This window comes from Myotis daubentonii, chromosome 5 (assembly GCF_963259705.1).
Source record: "Myotis daubentonii chromosome 5, mMyoDau2.1, whole genome shotgun sequence".
In the NCBI taxonomy this organism is placed as follows: Eukaryota; Metazoa; Chordata; class Mammalia; order Chiroptera; family Vespertilionidae; genus Myotis; species Myotis daubentonii.
In genome coordinates, this window is record NC_081844.1 from 75,685,195 (window position 1) to 75,702,571 (window position 17,377).

At 42.0% G+C, this 17,377-nt stretch overlaps 1 protein-coding gene across 4 annotated transcripts in view; it reads left to right on the forward strand.

Moving 5' to 3' along the window:
* CDC42SE2 (CDC42 small effector 2) overlaps positions 1 to 17,377 on the forward strand; it is a 90,033-nt gene that overhangs the window by 65,742 nt on the left and 6,914 nt on the right. For all 4 annotated transcript variants that reach the window (XM_059698283.1, XM_059698281.1, XM_059698282.1 and 1 more), the window contains one exon: positions 16,887 to 16,988. In XM_059698283.1, the coding sequence (XP_059554266.1) occupies positions 16,887 to 16,988 (102 nt within the window). The remainder of the gene's footprint in view (positions 1 to 16,886; positions 16,989 to 17,377) is intronic.

Sequence of the window (17,377 nt, forward strand, 5' to 3'; positions counted from 1 at the left end):
AATTATATGCATAACTATCATCTTAATTCACTCCCCCCCCCCTTCCCTATTTCTCTGTTTTGTATGGTTTGGATTTTGGTTTTATTTTATTTGTTCTTGCTGTATCTACCTGGTATCTTTACATACACAAATACTTCTTTTGCATGTCTCTATTATGTATATATGCATATACTAACAATTCATTAAGATACTAGAAACAGTGTTAGCTGTCTGTGAGTCTGGCTCATAGAATAAACAGAACCTCCTCTAAGAAAAGCAATTACTAGATGCCATTTTCTTGCCTATCTTAACAACAGGTAAAATTAGTAAGAAACATAAGAGAAATGTGATTTCAGTAGTGTTTAGCTCTAGGAAATTTATCTCATTTTTAGGAGATTTAAAGTTAAGGGTAATTATGAGAAACTAAATAAGTTTTTCCCTCTTTTTTCTCCTCTTCATGAGATCTGGTTTTTTATGGGCATTAGAGTTATTCAGATATGGGTTTGAATTTTATTGCCAGTACTTATTTACTGTTTGACCTTGAGTAGATTAATTAAATCTTTGCAAATAGGAATAATGATAAGAAAAATAGAAGTAATGATTTTGTTTCATAGGATTCAGTATAGTAAAGTAGATAATAAATTAAGTGTTTTAAATAAGATAATTTATGTAAAGTGCTCAGCTAGTACCTGGCATATAGTAAGTGCTTCTATTATGGATGTTGAGTTGATAAATTGTTTCCTCTTTTTTTAAATAATGTAGGTTTTAGCTTTACTTTGTTTTTATCTCAATTAGTTACAAGTACATTTTATTTGAAATGAACAGAGGTGGCTTTGTTTTGTTTTTAGTTACCAGGAAGAGAGATCCAATTGTCTAATATAAGAGAGGATGTTGGACTGAGCACACACACACACACAAGCTCTCTCTCCAAAACCCCACTTTACATGACATTAAAGGAATTTAAAAACAAAATGTAGCTCTGGCAGGTGTGGCTCAGTGGATGAACGTCATCCCACACACTGAAAGGTCGGTGGTTAGATTCCGATTCAGGGCACATACCCAAGTTTCGGGTTTGGTCCCTGGTCAGAGTTCATATGAGAGGCAACAGATCAATGTTTCTCTTCCTCTGTCTAAAATCAATTTTAACAAAACATTAAAAAAAGAAAGAATTTGCTTTAAAAAAAAAAGGCCTCTGCTGAATGAAAAAACAAAAGGCACAGAATGCTCCCAGAAACAAGCTGGAATTACAACTGAAATAAGGAAAGGCTTCTTGAATAATCAATGGAAAACTCACAGGAGAGAACCCTGATACCCAAGGACTGAAGGTGGAGACAGCATAGAGACTGGTAGGAGGGGCGGAGGTGCTAAAGAGCTGGCCAGGCAGCCAAAGACAGCAACTGAAGTCCCGGAGAGGTGTCTCAGCTGTGTGTGTAGGGGAGGGGGGAGGGCGGAGGGAGGGCGGACAGGGTGGAGTGTGCCACTGAGAACTCTGGGATATAATCCCAAAGCTGGGCTTCCCAGAAAAAGCACCAAACTGAGGAGGGTACCCATATAGCATCTGGCTGTGAAAAGTAGTAGAGTGCTGTCTGCCAGGGAGTGGCAGCTGAAAGTTCAGGCACTCACTTAAAGGGTCAATGCACAAAAATTCCCTGTGGAGCCACCCCCTTGTGCTCTGGCAGAGGGAGGGTGAAGTGGACTGGAGCTGTGCGAGCAGAACTCAAGACTGGGGACTCGGGGGATAGAGCTAAGAAGGCAGACACCCCACTTTTCCTGGGCTGAGTCATTCCCTCACACAGCTGAGGACATCTTTCCCACATAGACATCTGCCTTGCCTGGGGGGAAGACAGTCAACACACCCTATAGGAAAACATCTTGCCTTGAGGCCACTTAAGAGATTAAAAGTAACAATTAGCCTCCTGACAGAAGCAACTGCCCCACCCTGTTGAAAAAACTCTCCACACCTGAGGACGATTGCCTGTGGGCAATTCAACTCTGAATCTTATTAGTCTGTAGACCAGAGGTTCTCAACCTGTGGGTTGTGACCCCTTTGGGGGCCGAACGACCCTTTCACAGGGGTCTAAGATCATTGGAAAACACATATATAATTACATATTGTTTTTGTGATTAATCACTATGCTTTAATTATGTTCAATTTGTAACGATGAAAATACATCCTGCATATCAGATATTTACATTATGATTCATAACAGTAGCAAAATGAGGAATTGTATTAAAGCAGTGGTTCTCAACCTTCTGGCCCTTTAAATACAGTTCCTCATGTTGTGACCCAACCATAAAATTATTTTTGTTGCTACTTCATAACTGTAATGTTGCTACTGTTATGAATCGTAATGTAAATATCTGATATGCAGGATGGTCTTAGGCGACCCCTGTGAAAGGGTTGTTCGACCGCCAAATAGGTCGCGCCCACAGGTTGAGAACCGCTGGTATTAAAGGGTCACAGCATTAAGAAGATTGAGAGCCACTGCTGTAGACAGAGGTGGTCTCTGGAGGCTTTGAGTCTTTGCTTGATCCAATTAGTCAGAAACAGCCTTTAACACTGTCCTGCACTAGCGATTGAGAAGTATAGAGGATCTACCTAAAACATAGTCACAAACCAAACCGACAACCAAAATGAGGAAACAAGCAACCTCCCCCCCAAAAGGAAACAACCCCCAAATGAAAGAACTAGTGAATTCTCCAGAAGAAGAAATAAATGAAGCAGAGATAAGAAATTTATCTGAAACAGAGTTCAGAGTAATGATGTTAAAAATGCTCAACAGTATGAAAAAAGATATAATAACTATGAAAAAAGAACAGCCTGAGATAAAGAATGACATAACACAAATAAAGAACACCTTGGAAGGAATACACAGCAGATTAGGGGAAGCTGAGGATTGAATCAGTGAATTAGAAGACAGAGTTGAAAACATCACTCAATTAGAGAACCAAAAAGAAAAAACAAAAGTCAGGAGAACAGCTTAAAGGAGCTGTGGGACAATGTGAAACGTAACAATATTAGAAGAGTAGGTGTGCCAGAAGAGGCAGAAAGGGAGAAAGGAATAGAGAAGGTGTTCAAAGAAATAATAGTAGAAAACTTCCCTAACCTAGTAAAGGAAAAAGTCACACAAGTTCAGGCGGCACAGAGAACCCCAAACAAGAAGAACCCAAACAGATCCATGCCCAGACACATCATAATTAAAATGCCAAAAAATAAAGACAGAGAATCTTAAAGGCAGCAAGAGAAAAGAAAACTGGTACCTACAAAGGAGTTCCCATAAGGTTGACACCTGATTTCTCATCAGAAACTCTAGAGACCAGAAGGGAATGGCATGAAGTACTCAAGGTAATGGAAAGCAAGGATCTGAGACCAAGATTACTATATTCAGCAAGGCTATCATTCAAAATAGACAGTCAAATAAAGAGCTTCCTAGACAAAAAAAGGCTAAAGAAGTTCATCACCACCAAGCCAGCATTACAAGAAATGCTAAAAGGATTGCTGTAAGGGATTGCTGAGAAGAAGAAACAGAGAGAAACCTAGCCATACCGAATTAAAATGCCTATAAATAAGTATCTCTCAATAACCCTAAATGTAAATGGATTAAATGCTCCAATCAAAAGGTGTAGGGTAGCTGAATGGATACAAAAACATGACCCAACTATATGCTGGTTACAAGAGACCCATCTCAAAATAAAAGACACAGGATGAAAGTGAAGGGATGGAAAAAAATTTTCCATGCAAATAGAAAAGAAAAAAAAGCTGGAGTTGCGCCCTAACCGGTTTGGCTCAGTGGATGGAGCATCAGCCTGCGAACTCAAGGGTCCCAGGTTCGAGTCCAGTCAAGGGCATGTACCTTGGTTGCGGGCACATCCCCAGTGGGTAGTGTGCAGGAGGCAGCTGATTGATGTTTCTAGCTCTCTATCACTCTCCCTTCCTCTCTGTAAAAAAATCAATAAAATATATATTTTTTAAAAAAAGCTGGAGTTGCAATACTCACATCCGACAAAATAGACTTTAAAAGCATCATGCTAAGTGAAATAACCCAGTTGGAGAAAAATAAATATATGCTCTTACTCATTTGTGGAGTATAATGAACAACATAAACTGATTAGGAGAAATAGAGCCAGAGGGGGGAAAAATATATACTAGAATATAATAGAAGTAATACTGTTATTTGCAGATTTTTAATATTTCCTACAGCTTTTGTGATATCATACTTTGTTCGTACAGTTTTAGTAATATTATTACACTTAAAATCCTTTTATTCTTGAAGTATTAATGTTTATTGTATGTAGTATTATATATAAGATGATTTTTCTTGAATAATTGGTGTCTATTGCTGTAACATTTAAAATTGTTTTTCTTGATATATTGTTTATTTCATGTAACACATTTAAGGTCATTTTTTTTGAAGTATTAAGGTTTATTGCATGTAAAATAAAAGAGTAAAACTTGTAAACAATAAAATGTATAAAAAGATAAAGCCCGAAAAAATACGGCTCAAGACAGTCAGGGGAAACCACCGGAGTTTGCTGCCTCGAACAACCACTTCAAAAATACAACTAAAAGACGGAATGGACATCATCCAGAACCACAGGAAGGCTGGCTGAGTGCAAGTTCTACAACTAGGAGGAAAGAGAAAAACATACCGAGACTCAGAGGAGGTGCAGTGCTGAAGTAAAATACTAAGGTGCGGAGTGCGTGCGAAGCAGGCTGGCGGCTGAGGGCACGGTTGTCGTTTTCAATCGGGAGGGAGTCTCAGGCTCTGAACTCCAGTTCCAGGCGAGTCTCTAGGGACCCAGACTCACACGGGAGAAGCGGGACTGTCTGGCATAGCTCAGAACCCTAGGGCAGCTTTCTCTCCGAGGGGCTTGCAGCAATTACTGGGACACTGAGAAGCAGAGCCTCTGAGGGCAAGACTGAGAGCAGCCATAATTGCTAACCCCGCCCTGTTGATCCCCTGGGACCCGCCCCGCCCAAGCCCTGCAGGGAGACTTTGGCTGGATAGCCTCAGGCAAAGGCTAGATTAGCACCTCCCTAGAGATCCAGAAGCCAGGAAGCCCAGAGGTCAGAGTGGGACCATCCAGTTTGCAGCTCCGTGGAACCATAAAAGACACACTCAGGGGGCAGACTCAGTGAGCACCAAAGCCCCATTGAAGCAAGTCTTGCCCCAGAGGGGTGTCTCCAGCACAGAAGTTCTCCCACTGCAGACACAGCTGATTCTCACAGCCAATTGACCTGGAGGTCAATTCCTCACAGTGATAACTACAACAATCAAGGCTTAACTACAACAAGACTGTGCACAAAGCCCACAAAGGGGTGCACCAAGCATGTCTACCTCAGGTAATTGGGACACTTAGCACAGAAAGGCACTCTATCGACACAGCGAAGCATAAAAATGCCGAGACAAAGAAACAGGACACAAACAACAGAATTGGAGGAAAGCAAACTGTTGGATATAGAGTTCAAAACCACACTTTTAAGGTCTTTAAGGAACTGTCTAGAAGCCACCGATAAATTTAATAAGGCCCTTGAAAAGACTGGTGAGACCGCCGATAAATGTAGTGAGATCCTCAAGAAATCTAATGAGACCCTAAATGTTGTGATAAAGAACCAACTAGAAATTAAGCATACACTGACTGAAATAAAGAATATTATACAGACTCCCAACAGCAGACCAGAGGAGCCCAAGAATCAAGTCAAAGATTTGAAATACGAAGAAGCAAAAACACCCAACCGGAAAAGCAAAATGAAAAAAGAATCCAAAAATACAAAGATAGTGTAAGGAGCCTCTGGGACAGCTTCAAGCGTACCAACATCTGAATTATAGGGGTGCCAGAAGATGAGAGAGAGCAAGATATTGAAAAACTATTTGAAGAAACAATGACGGAAAACTTCCCCCACCTGGTGAAAGAAATAGACTTCCAAGTCCAGGAAGCACAGAGAACCCCAAACAAAAGGAATCCAAAGAGGACCACACCAAGACACATCATAATTAAAATGCCAAGAGCAAAAGACAGAGAGAATCCTAAAAGCAGCAAGAGAAAGAAACTCAGTTACCTACAAGGGAATACCCATACGACTGTCAGCTGATTTCTCAACAGAAACTTTGCAGGCCAGAAGGGAGTGGCAAGAAATATTCAAATGATGAATACCAAGAACCTACAACCAAGATTACTTTATCCAGCAAAGCTATCATTCAGAATTGAAGGTCAGATAAAGAGCTTCACAGATAAGAAAAAGCTAAAGGAGTTCATCACCACCAAACCAGTATTATATGAAATGCTGAAAGGTATCCTTTAAGAAGAGGAAGAAGAAGAAAAAGGTAAAGATACAAATTATGAACAACAAATACACATCCATCAACAAGTGAATCTAAAAATCAAGTGAATAAATAATCTGATGAACAGTATGAACTGGTGATTGTAATAGAATCAGTGACATAGAAAGGGAATGGACTGACTATTCTTGGGGGGGGGGGAAGAGGTGTGGGGGTGAGGGAAGAGATTGGACAATAATCGTGCACCTATGGATGAGGACTGGGTGGGGAGTGAGGGTGGAGGGTGGGGTGGGAACTGGGTGGAGGGGAGTTATGGTGGGAAAAGAGAGTAACTAATGTAATAATCTGAACAATAAAGATTTAATTGAAAAAAAAAAAGATAAAGCCCACAAAGGAAAAGAGAATGGAGAGAGGAGATAACCCTGGATGAGAGATACTTTTTATTTTTTTTAAATATATTTTATTGATTTTTTACAGAGAGGAAGGGAGAGAGATAGAAAGTTAGAAACATCGATGAGAGAGAAACATCGATCAGCTGCCTCCACATCTCCCACTGGGGATGTGCCTGCAACCAAGGCACATGCCCCTGACCGGAATCGAACCTGGGACCTCCCAGTTCGCAGGCCGACGCTCTATCCAGTGAGCCAAACCGGTTTCGGCAGAGAGATACTTTTTAAAATGGATGATAGAACATTTACTGAATGCATCAATAACCTAATTGCCTGAAGAGGGGATACTGACAAAAAGCAAGCCAGCATTTTTAAACCACCTTACTCTTAGAGTGCTTTCAGCCAGGGTCGATTCCCTCAGATTGGCCTTCAGCCAATTCCTTCTCTAGATTCTACGTAGAAGACCCGGTCATATCTGCAGTTGTGGGCTCCCTGAGGAAAAAGTCAGCTTGCCACCTTATTGCCTTTCATTGAACCCACCATTTAGCATGCTGGATGCACACATGGAAGCCACATTGGACAGTTCATGATCACCATGTTACCAGTCCTAAGTCTGTGCCAGATGCTTCAAAAGTCCAAAACTCAAATGTCAGAGTTTGAAGTAAGGAAAGTTTATTGACCCATGAGATCCCAGCTGAGAAGAGGGCATCCTAGTGGTACCTCAGATTCATCTTAAGACGAGTTCAGGCTTCTTTTATGTCAAGGGAAGGGGAAATGGGAGGGGCTGTTTTTGGAATTCCTCTAATGATTAACATGTCTACATGCAAGACAAAGCAGGCGCTGTTAGCCTGAAGGCCATGGGACCCACACAGGCTTGAACAAGATGGAGCGAGAGACTGCGAATTTCCCTGTTACAGCCAGGTATCAAGGCAGCTAAAATAAATGAACTGAGTAAAAGAACTTGGAGGAAATAAATGCTAACGGGTTGGAAAAGAACTAAAAACAACATGAATATTCCTCAGATGATTAAGATGTTGGACTCATTAAACAAAAACAATGTGAATGTAAAGGAAAGAGAAAGAACAAATCAGGAGGACAGTGTTCAGAAATGATAGAATAGCTGAAATGAAGAAGTCCAGTAGAAGGGCTGGAAAGTAAAGAAATCTTCCAGAAAGTGAAACAAATTGAGATATAGAAAGTACAAGGGAAAAGTTAAAAAAAAAATTAGGTGATCGATCCAGGAGTTCAAAATCTGCCCAATTAGAATTCCACAGAGGAGAGAACAGAGACATTTGAGGAGAATAAATTATCAAAGTAACAATACAGGGACAACACAAGAGTTTCTTGGTTAAAGGCCTCTGTTGAATGAAAAAAAATTTACCCAGCCCTGACTGGTTTGGCTCAGTGGATAGAGCCTGCGAACTGAAGGGTCCCAGGTTTGATTCCGGTCAAGGGCATGTACCTTGATTGTGGGCACATCCCCAGTGGGGGGGGCGTGCAGGAGGCAGCTGATCAATGTTTCTCTCTCATCGATGTTTCTAACTAACCCTCTCCCTCTCTGTAAAATCAATAAAATATATATTTTTTAAAAAAATTTACCCAGAACATTAGTGAAAATTCAGACTCTTTACCTAATCAGCTATCTAACCAGTTGTACTGCAACGTGTTTGCGGACAGTGTTGGAACAATTAATGTTTCATATTAAGTTAAGCAAACAAAAAGAAGCAATTCAACACAGAACGGTACAAGAAAGGAAATTATAAAACACTGCTTGGCTTAATTAGGAACAATTTTATTTTTCTTTATTTTACATAGTAAATGTTTTGGGGGAATTGTATGACCTTTTTTTGATATACAAAGATGTTTATTTTAGAGTAACTTGTCAGTGTAGTGGTGTGAAGGAACGAATAGTGGACAAGAAAGACTCAGACCTGTTATAGTCATTGTGGGACCTTGGCAAGTAGTGTGATCTTTTTCGGTACATTGGTTTTCTGTTGCTGCTTAAACAGATTATCACAAGCTTAGTGGCTTTAAAACAACACAAATTTATCATCTTGTAGTGCAAGAGGTCGGAGTCCAGTTTAGGTCTCCCGGTACTAAAATAAATGTAGGGCATCGTATTCCATGAGGCTTTCCTTGTGCAGTCTGCAAGGTGTTTCACCAGCCCCTTACAAGCTAGCTGTTGTAGCATGCATACAGGTACCATGCACAGAAACAACACCAGGTGGACCTGTGGTGGCAGAAATCTCCCGGGTCATAGAGCCTTTAACACTCAAAAGCGTTGAAATCTGTATCATTAGTTCTTTAAAAAGCTATTTCAGATGAGTTTTTTAAAACTTATTTTGTACTTCAGTTTTCATACTTGTAATACGTGACTTAAACCAGATGCTAACTTGAAATAGAAGGAGAAAAAGAACTCCGTGTGTTGCTTTAGGTTTCTCACTGAGATGAGAACAGCCAGTTCCTTCTGTTTTGCTTTTAGCAATTTTGCCCTTGAAAAGATCACTATATCTTGCTTAGCTATTTCTTTTAAAAACAAATTTGGGGGCCTCCTGCAAACTTCTCATCTGTCACCAGATTCAAAATTTACACTACCTGGGGAGAGGTTAGTTAACCTACTAAATTCTAAAGCACTGCACTTAAAATTGAGTTTTAAATGCATTATCAGCAACCCACCTATTTTTAAATATTTCCAGCAGGAAATATCTCGTCTTTATGGAGTTTGACTTAGATAATTAACTGCTTGTAACTCTAGTTGGGTGTTTTGATTGCTCTGTGGTGATCTAAGGTGGCTCTCATCTTTTATAGAAATGGCTCCTTATAGAAGCCCTCTTACATGAGGACCCTGCTGGCATCCCAGTGAACGCACAGGGCTCTGGAAGCCAGAGGAGAATGATCGTTACTGTCCTCAGAGCGGGAGATACAGTATGAGTGGGTATCCTGGAAAGGTTCATTATCTTCTGAAGTCTTGCGGCCGGAAAGTTCCAGCTTTTTGTCCCTCCCCTAGGTGGCAGGCACTTTCTTCATTCACTGTCAGTTTCTAGGACTACTTCAGGATGTACGGTCCCGTTACCCTGCGCTCCTGGCCTTCTTTTGCTCCTCAGTGGCATGTGTTTGCACACTAAGCTGCCCAGAGAATAACTTTAGAGGAAGTTTTAACTTGTAAGTGATTAGGCAATCACTGTTTTTCTAGAAGCTGTACTTGATCATTAGTCTACAAATGTGAGGGAAGTGGACTATTTATATTGCTACCAAAAAAGCGTTTGAAAAATTAAGCCCTAAAAACGATGTTAATGTAATGTTTATACATTCATAAGTTGACTTACTCAAAAAAAGTATGTTGATGAATTGCTGTGGCCATGTATGGTGCTGGCCCCGGTGGGTTCACATTTTGTATGTCTGTATAGGAGCATACCTTCCATCCAGTGGACTGTTTGAATTTGGTGAAAGGTGCAACTTTTACTTTGGTAGAGGTGACTACAGGTGCTCTGGGAGCACGGAGAAGGAACACCTAAGCCCAAACTAGAGGGTGTAGAGAAGGAAGGCCTGAGTCAGGTTAAGGAGCAGGAAAGAATCCTCCAGGCAGAGGGCAGAGAAGTGAGAGCATATTTAGGGAACTGCAAGTAGCAGATGAATGCCCAGAGTGCAGGGAAGGAAGTAGTAAAAGGTGAGGTAGGCGTGATTAACAGGACTTCATAGGCTGTGTGGCGTTTTGAACTTATCCTCAAAGTTTTTGAAAGCTACTGAGTGTTTTTAAATGGGTGAGTGACATACGATCAGTTCTGTACTTTAGAAAGGTACATTTAGGTAACGGTGAAGAATATTGGGAGGAGGCAGAAGGTTGTAAAGGTGAAAGCAGTTAAGTTAGGAGACAACTGCAGTGACCAAGATGCAAGGTGATAGAGACTTCACAAAGGCTGTGGCAGCGATGGGGCGGTAAAGGTTAGCATCCACAGATGCTGATTTGATGTGCTAGTCTGAGGCAGGAGGTAGAGGGATAGCCCTCAAACATGGCTTGAAGTACTGGGAGAAGTGTTTACCAAAATAGGGAATGAAGAGGAGGTAGAGGGTTATACAGAAGTAAGATTCTGCGTGCAGTTTTGGACATAGGAAATTTGAGTATCCTCTAGTCACATGGTTGTGTATGGTAAGCAGTTGAATATGTATGTAGTCTAAACCCAAGAAAGAGAGAAGAGATTTACTAATCATCAGCATAGAGTTGATAAAATGAACACATGGAAGAGGGAAGAAAAGGGACCTAGGAAATGCTGGAGAATCTATAATAATAAAAGCATAATATGCTAATTAGCCCAGACAGCCGAACGACCTTCTGGACGAAGCCACAGGGGCTGAGGCAGAGTCAGTTAGGGGCGATCAGGCAGGCGGGTGATCAGGCAGGCAAGCGAGCAGTTAGGGGCGATCAGGCAGGCGGGTGATCAGGCAGGCAAGCGAGCAGTTAGGGGCGATCCGGCAGACAGAGGGATTTGAGGCAATCAGGCAGGCGAACAGTTAGGGGTGATCAGGCAGGCAGGCGAGCAGTTAGGGGCGATCAGGCAGGCAGAGGCAGTTAGGGGCGATCAGGCAGGCAGAGGCAGTTAGGGGCGATCAGGCAGGCAGAGGCAGTTAGGGGCGATCAGGCAGGCAGGCAGGCAGGCAGGCGAGCGGTTTAGGAGCCAACAATCCCGGATTGTGAGAGGGATGTCTCCCAAGGGGTCCCGGATTGTGAGGGTGCAGGCTGGGCTGAGGGACACCACCACCACCCCACCCTCCAGCCCCCATGTACAAATTTTGTGCACCAGGCCTCTAGGGCAAGATAAAAAAAAAAAAAGGGCAGATAAATTAATAGGGAACCAGAGAAGGAGCTTTTAGAAGAATAGCCACAGAATAATCCTTTCTCTGAATTTTACATTCCAAGTTTTAAAAATATTTGCCTAGTAAGTTTTAAATAACATAGTTGCCTTGATTATTGTAACCACAGCATCCATTCTGCACTACCCCCGCCTCCTTCCCATTGCATAGGAGCCACAAGGTTTGAGCAGAGGACCCCTGTGCTCATGCTGATCCCTGATTAGGCTCCGTGCCAGCCATGGGAGTCTCCTCTCCTTGTCCAGTGATTGGGTTCAAGAGCTTGGCCCAAGTAAGACATCCTGTGGGTGAGAGGAGCTGGTTAAAGACTGGGCATAGGACTCGGATGCCAGAGGAAGTTCTATGGAGACCACAGGGGAAATTTGCCTTGTTTTCGATAAAGAGCCATCCCTCTGTGTGTCATTGCACAAAGGTGTAAGGCCTATACTTGCGGCAGCAATGCTGCTACCAGCCCAAGACCGAAGTTCACACGAGGAGGGCAAGGGCAGAGCTGAGGGAGAAATGGAGTGGGACCTCTGAAGGCACAGACCCCTAGTCACTGGACTGTATTGTTTAAGACATTTTTGTGTGTATGTGTGTGGGGCGGGTTGTTTCATTTTGTGTGTATGTGTGTGGGGCGGAACTTGTAATGTGAGTGCATGAATGAATACATAAACCAAATTGATATTGTAGCTAGCTGTATGATTATTGGTTGCTCTGCAGTATATTTTTTAAAACTTAAAGTGTACCTTCTAATAGTTTTGGGAGGAGAGCAGGAAGTGGGTAGGGAATGATTTTAGAATTGTCAGGCATTAGAAAGAATGAGGAGAAAATGATTAAGTTCTGATGGAACTAGGACATGAAATTGTAAGAGCAGGAAACTAAATGAGTTAACAGGTCTGTGAAGAAACTTCTTTTAGGAAAATTAGCAAATACACCCAAACACAGAGGGATAAGAAGCGCCCCCTCTCCCGCCCAAATGTGTGTAGCCCGAGCTTCAGCAGTAATCGATGGGGCCATCTAGTTTCATCCATTACTGCCCCCCCCCCCCCAATTAGGGAATTTAAAATAGACACGTTAAACACATTTCAGTGTGTGTGTCTCTAAGATTTAAACAGCTTTAATGAGGCATGACTGACATATAATAAATGGCACATACTTAAAGTGTACAGTTTGGTAAGTTGGCAGATGTGTCCTTGAAGCCACCACCACAATCGAGATAGTGGGCATAGCCATCCACCTCCAAGTTTTCAGGTATCTTTGTAATCCGTCTCTTCCTCGTCCCCTATGCACTTCCCCACGCAGCTACTGATGTGCTTTCTGTCAACATATACTAGTTTACATTTTCTTTAAATGTACCTTTGTGCAATTTGATTCAGCGTAATTATTTTGAGATTCATTCATGCTGTAGTATATATATCAGTAGGCATTTATTTTTATTGCTGAAGATAACTATGGTATTATTACCATACCCCAAAGTAAATTTAATATAGTCCTTATATTAAAGGACTGGTATGGCTCAGTGGATAGAGCGTCAGCCTGCAGACTGAAGGGTCCCAGGTTCAGTTTTGGTCAAGGGCACATGCCTGGGTTGTGGGCTTGATCCTCGGTGGGGGGACATGCAAGAGGCAACCAATCAGTGATTCTCATCATTGATGTTTCTATCTCCCTTTTCCTTCCTCTCTGAAATCAATAAAAATATATTTCAAAAAAATAGTTCCTTATTGTCATCTAATATCCAGTCAGTTTTTTAATTTCCATTGTCCCAGAAGTGTGCTTCTGTAGTTGGTCTGTTCACATAGGGGCACTTATCTTTTTAATCCCTCTCCTTGCATCTATTCCAAATTATTAATTCATTATCTTTAGTAATGATTTCACTGTGATGGCAAGTACTTATGTAGAAATGTCACAGGAAGGGACATTTCCCTAACCCCCTCCACCCTAACACAACTATTCATTTTTGTGTCGCTCTAGTTCTTGACCTTATGCAGAATAAGAGTTAACATTTTAAGGATGGCAAGAATTAGACAGTTGACATTCTTAATAAAGTTCCCTATAAAGAATAAAGTGTGTTTCCAGGAAAGTCGGGGGTGCTGCTCCTGCCAGCAGTCAGCACAGATGACAGCGGAGCGCGCCACTTCCTGTTTTTCTCTGCGGAGGCCGACTCTGGAATTCCCCTCCTTTGCCCATGATTTAAATCTTGTCTCTTGTCTTCTTAACACACCACACCGAGAAAAGTGTGCCATTCTCTAAGTGTCTCATGTGCCTGGAAAATAGTATTTGTATTTTAAAATGCTTTATGTAAAATACCTAGACTTTTGATTCATTGGGAATGTTCTAGGGAACACCTCGGCCTGTCCGGGTCCCATCCTTTCAGCCTTCTCTGTCACCTTACAATGCTGCTCACCCTTTCGTTTTCTTTACCTTCAATCTCTTCTCTTTTGCTGGATCAACCTCGTCAGAAATTAAGCATAATCAAGTATTTCTCATCTTCAAGGAAAACGTTCAATCTGACCTCATTTCCTCTTCTCCCTTCAGCTCTCACTGTCCGTCCGTCCGTCAGAATTCTCTCCGATGTCTGTGTTTGATCTCTGCATCTCCCCACCTCCCAGACATTCCCTGGCCCCCTGTGCTGTCTCCGTTCCTCTTACTCCACCGACACCGCACGCGCTGAGGTTGCTTTCTCCTCCTCCCCCGTGGCACTTTCCAGAAGATGCATCTGATTTTCCTCCTCGCTTCAGGACGATTCTTTTGGCTTCTGTGATGGCTTATTTTCCTCTGCGCAGCCTTGCATGGGCGCCTCTGTGCGCAGCCTAGGCAGTCACTCACTGGCCGCTTTATCACGCTGTGACTCTCGGATCCTCCCCTCCACGTTAGCCTTTTGCAGAATTGTTTCCATGTATCCACTGGCCCTCCGGGTGCCTCACTGGCCCCTGAAATTCAGTGTGTCTGGGACTGAGCCTTTCATCTTCTTAGAGCCTGGTCCTCTCCCAGGATGACCTAACCGGCTGCACGTGCTCTTCAGATCTGAGATTGCGGCTCCTGCCCTACCCTTCCTTCCGGTCCCAGGTCCAGCAATAGCCAAGTGCTGTTGATTTTATCCACTGAACACCTCTTGGCTCTATCCACCTCTTTCATCTCTGCTATTAGTTGAATCTAATCTTTTTCACCAACATTATAACGTCTTTTGGCCCCTCCAACCTGCTGCCCACCTGTAACTGTCATGGAGCAGCCTTTTATAAAAGAAATATGTTTTTACTGATTCCCGAGAGAGGAAGGAAGCGTGAGAGATAGACACATTGACGAGAGAGCATCAGTTGGCTGCCTCCTGTAAGGGATCGAGCCCAAACCTGGGCATGTGCCCTGACCAGGAATCAAACGAGGCACCTCCTGGTATATGGGATGACACTCAGCCAACTGAGCCTTTTAAAACCAATTTGATCCTCTAGCCCAGCCGTGGGCAAACTACGGCCCGCTTGAAATGAATAAAACTAAAAAAAAAAAAAAAAAAGACCGTACCCTTTTATGTAATGATGTTTACTTTGAATTTATATTAGTTCACACAAACACTCCATCCATGCTTTTGTTCCGGCCCTCCGGTCCAGTTTAAGAACCCATTGTGGCCCTCGAGTCAAAAAGTTTACCCACCCCTGCCCTAGCCTTTGGGAAGGAAGGACTGGAAGCTCCCACTTTATACCTTAAAGTCAGGGTGTGATTAGAGGGCATGAACAGCCTTCCAGCACTAAGGAACGTCTCTCTCAACTCAGTAAAGGTCAAGATTAAAAATACGACTTCAGGTTTATAAATTAATTTCCTACCGTAATCATTATGGTGCAAGTTGAAGTCTTCTGTCCTTTGCCTTTCAGTGTGAGAGTAGTCTCGTGAATCAGTGTTTAGTCATCTGCTTTTGCACATCCTCAGTATTGAGAATGTTATTTTAATTTCTTCTTTGATCTCTTCGGTCACCCAATCATTGTTTAATAGCATGCTATTCAGCTTTCAAGTGTTTGCATTTTTTTATTGTTTTTATTGTAGTTTATTTCTAACATTATGCCATTGTGGTCTGAGAAGATGCCTGATATGATTTCAATCTTCTTGAATTTGGAGAGACTTTGCCTGTGACCCAATAGAGAATGTTATTTTAATACTGCTCTTTCACAAGCGTGTCAGTTCACAATCATATCCACTCATTAATTCTTTCAAGAAACATTTCAGGGTGAGATGGGTGGTGGCCCGAGCGCAACAGGGTGACTTCTCTCCTAGCATCTTCCTGCAGTGACTCAACGTTTAGAAAAACCCCTGAACATGGAGATGTGGGCTAAGCTCCAGACACCCTTCCGGAGGAAATGCTGCTGTGTGTGTTCACAGAGCACGGGATGGTCAGAACCCAGTGGCCTGGAGTAGGTCTTGTTCTTTGAGAAGGGCCTCGGGCTGAGCCAGGTGGCCCGTGCACATCAGAAAGGCTTTGGGAAAAGTGCAGTCAGCAGACGCCATCTTGGGAATCTGATCTGCAGCAACAAAAGTGAGAGGACAGTAAACGGTGCATACTGGCTTCTAAAATTAATGCGTGAACTTTCTGCTTTTGTGGTTTTGTGAAACTCACGTGCGAATCCTGAGAAGCTGTCACCTGGGTCTGTCAGATCCTACCAGCATTTTAGGGGATACAGACATAAAATACGTTCAAAGGCAGCCCAACCCAACAAGTTCATGCATAACTTGCCTTAGTTTTGAGGCAAACTGCAATTTCAGGAGGATACTGTTGAAAGAGATGAATCGAGCTGGAAAACTTGGACTGTTTCAACATCACTGAAAAGTTGTACTCAGAATGAGTACAATACAGAATGTTGTACTCAAATCGCAATGTATTTGCTAACAGTGGTTAGTGATAATTTTATAGGTGTCTCACTTTTTAAAAAATAGAATAAAACTTAAATGTTTATTAATGTGGCGATGGCCGAGCTAGACCAAATCATCTTTTTAAAGTTCTAAATAATAACCTATTTTTTTTTTTGCTTTACCAGTCATTTGAAGTAGTTGGGGTATTCCAAGATTCAGGTATTTTTGTGTCCTAGGCAATTTTTTTTTTTAATCCTTACCCGAGGACATTTTTTAAATTGATTTTAGAGAGAGAGGAAGGGACAGGGAGGGAGGGAAAGAGAGAAACATTGATGTGAGAAACATTGATCAGTTGCTTCCCTTACGTACCTCGACCAGGAATTGAACCCACGACCTTTCCAGTATAAGGTGATGCTCCAACCAACTGAGCCACACCAGCCAGGGCTCCTGGGCAAATTTATTATATTATTAAACAGAGTCATTCATCAATAGTATGTATATCCATCAGAATAAGTTTTTTGGTAATAAGATCATTTTCTTTGTTCTCATATTTTAGAAAAGGCGTCGTCGGATTGACCGAAGTATGATTGGAGAACCAACAAACTTTGTACACACTGCTCATGTAGGATCAGGAGACCTGTTCAGTGGAATGAATTCAGTAAGTACATTGGTGGAATGTGCAGATGAGGCCTTGAGACACAGGTGTCTGTTTTTAATGTTACACTAGATGCCTTTGTAGACATCGAATATGAATACATAATGTCAGCAGAGAAGACAATAAAGTGACCAATAAAAAATCAACCTCACCTAATTTGCCAAGTACTTCATTCTGTTTCCAGTACTAAACTCTTCATAACTGAATACATACTTTAAAGGATTTGGCAACAAGCGAGGAAGAATCAGAAGTAAAAATAAAAGATCTTTTGGCTATCTTTTCTAGAGATTTCAGTGAATTTCAGAATAGACTTTCGATTTAATCAGCTGAACTCTCTTATTCCTTAATTTTATCTGCGAGAAAAACAGTCCAGGATAATAGATGCACCACCA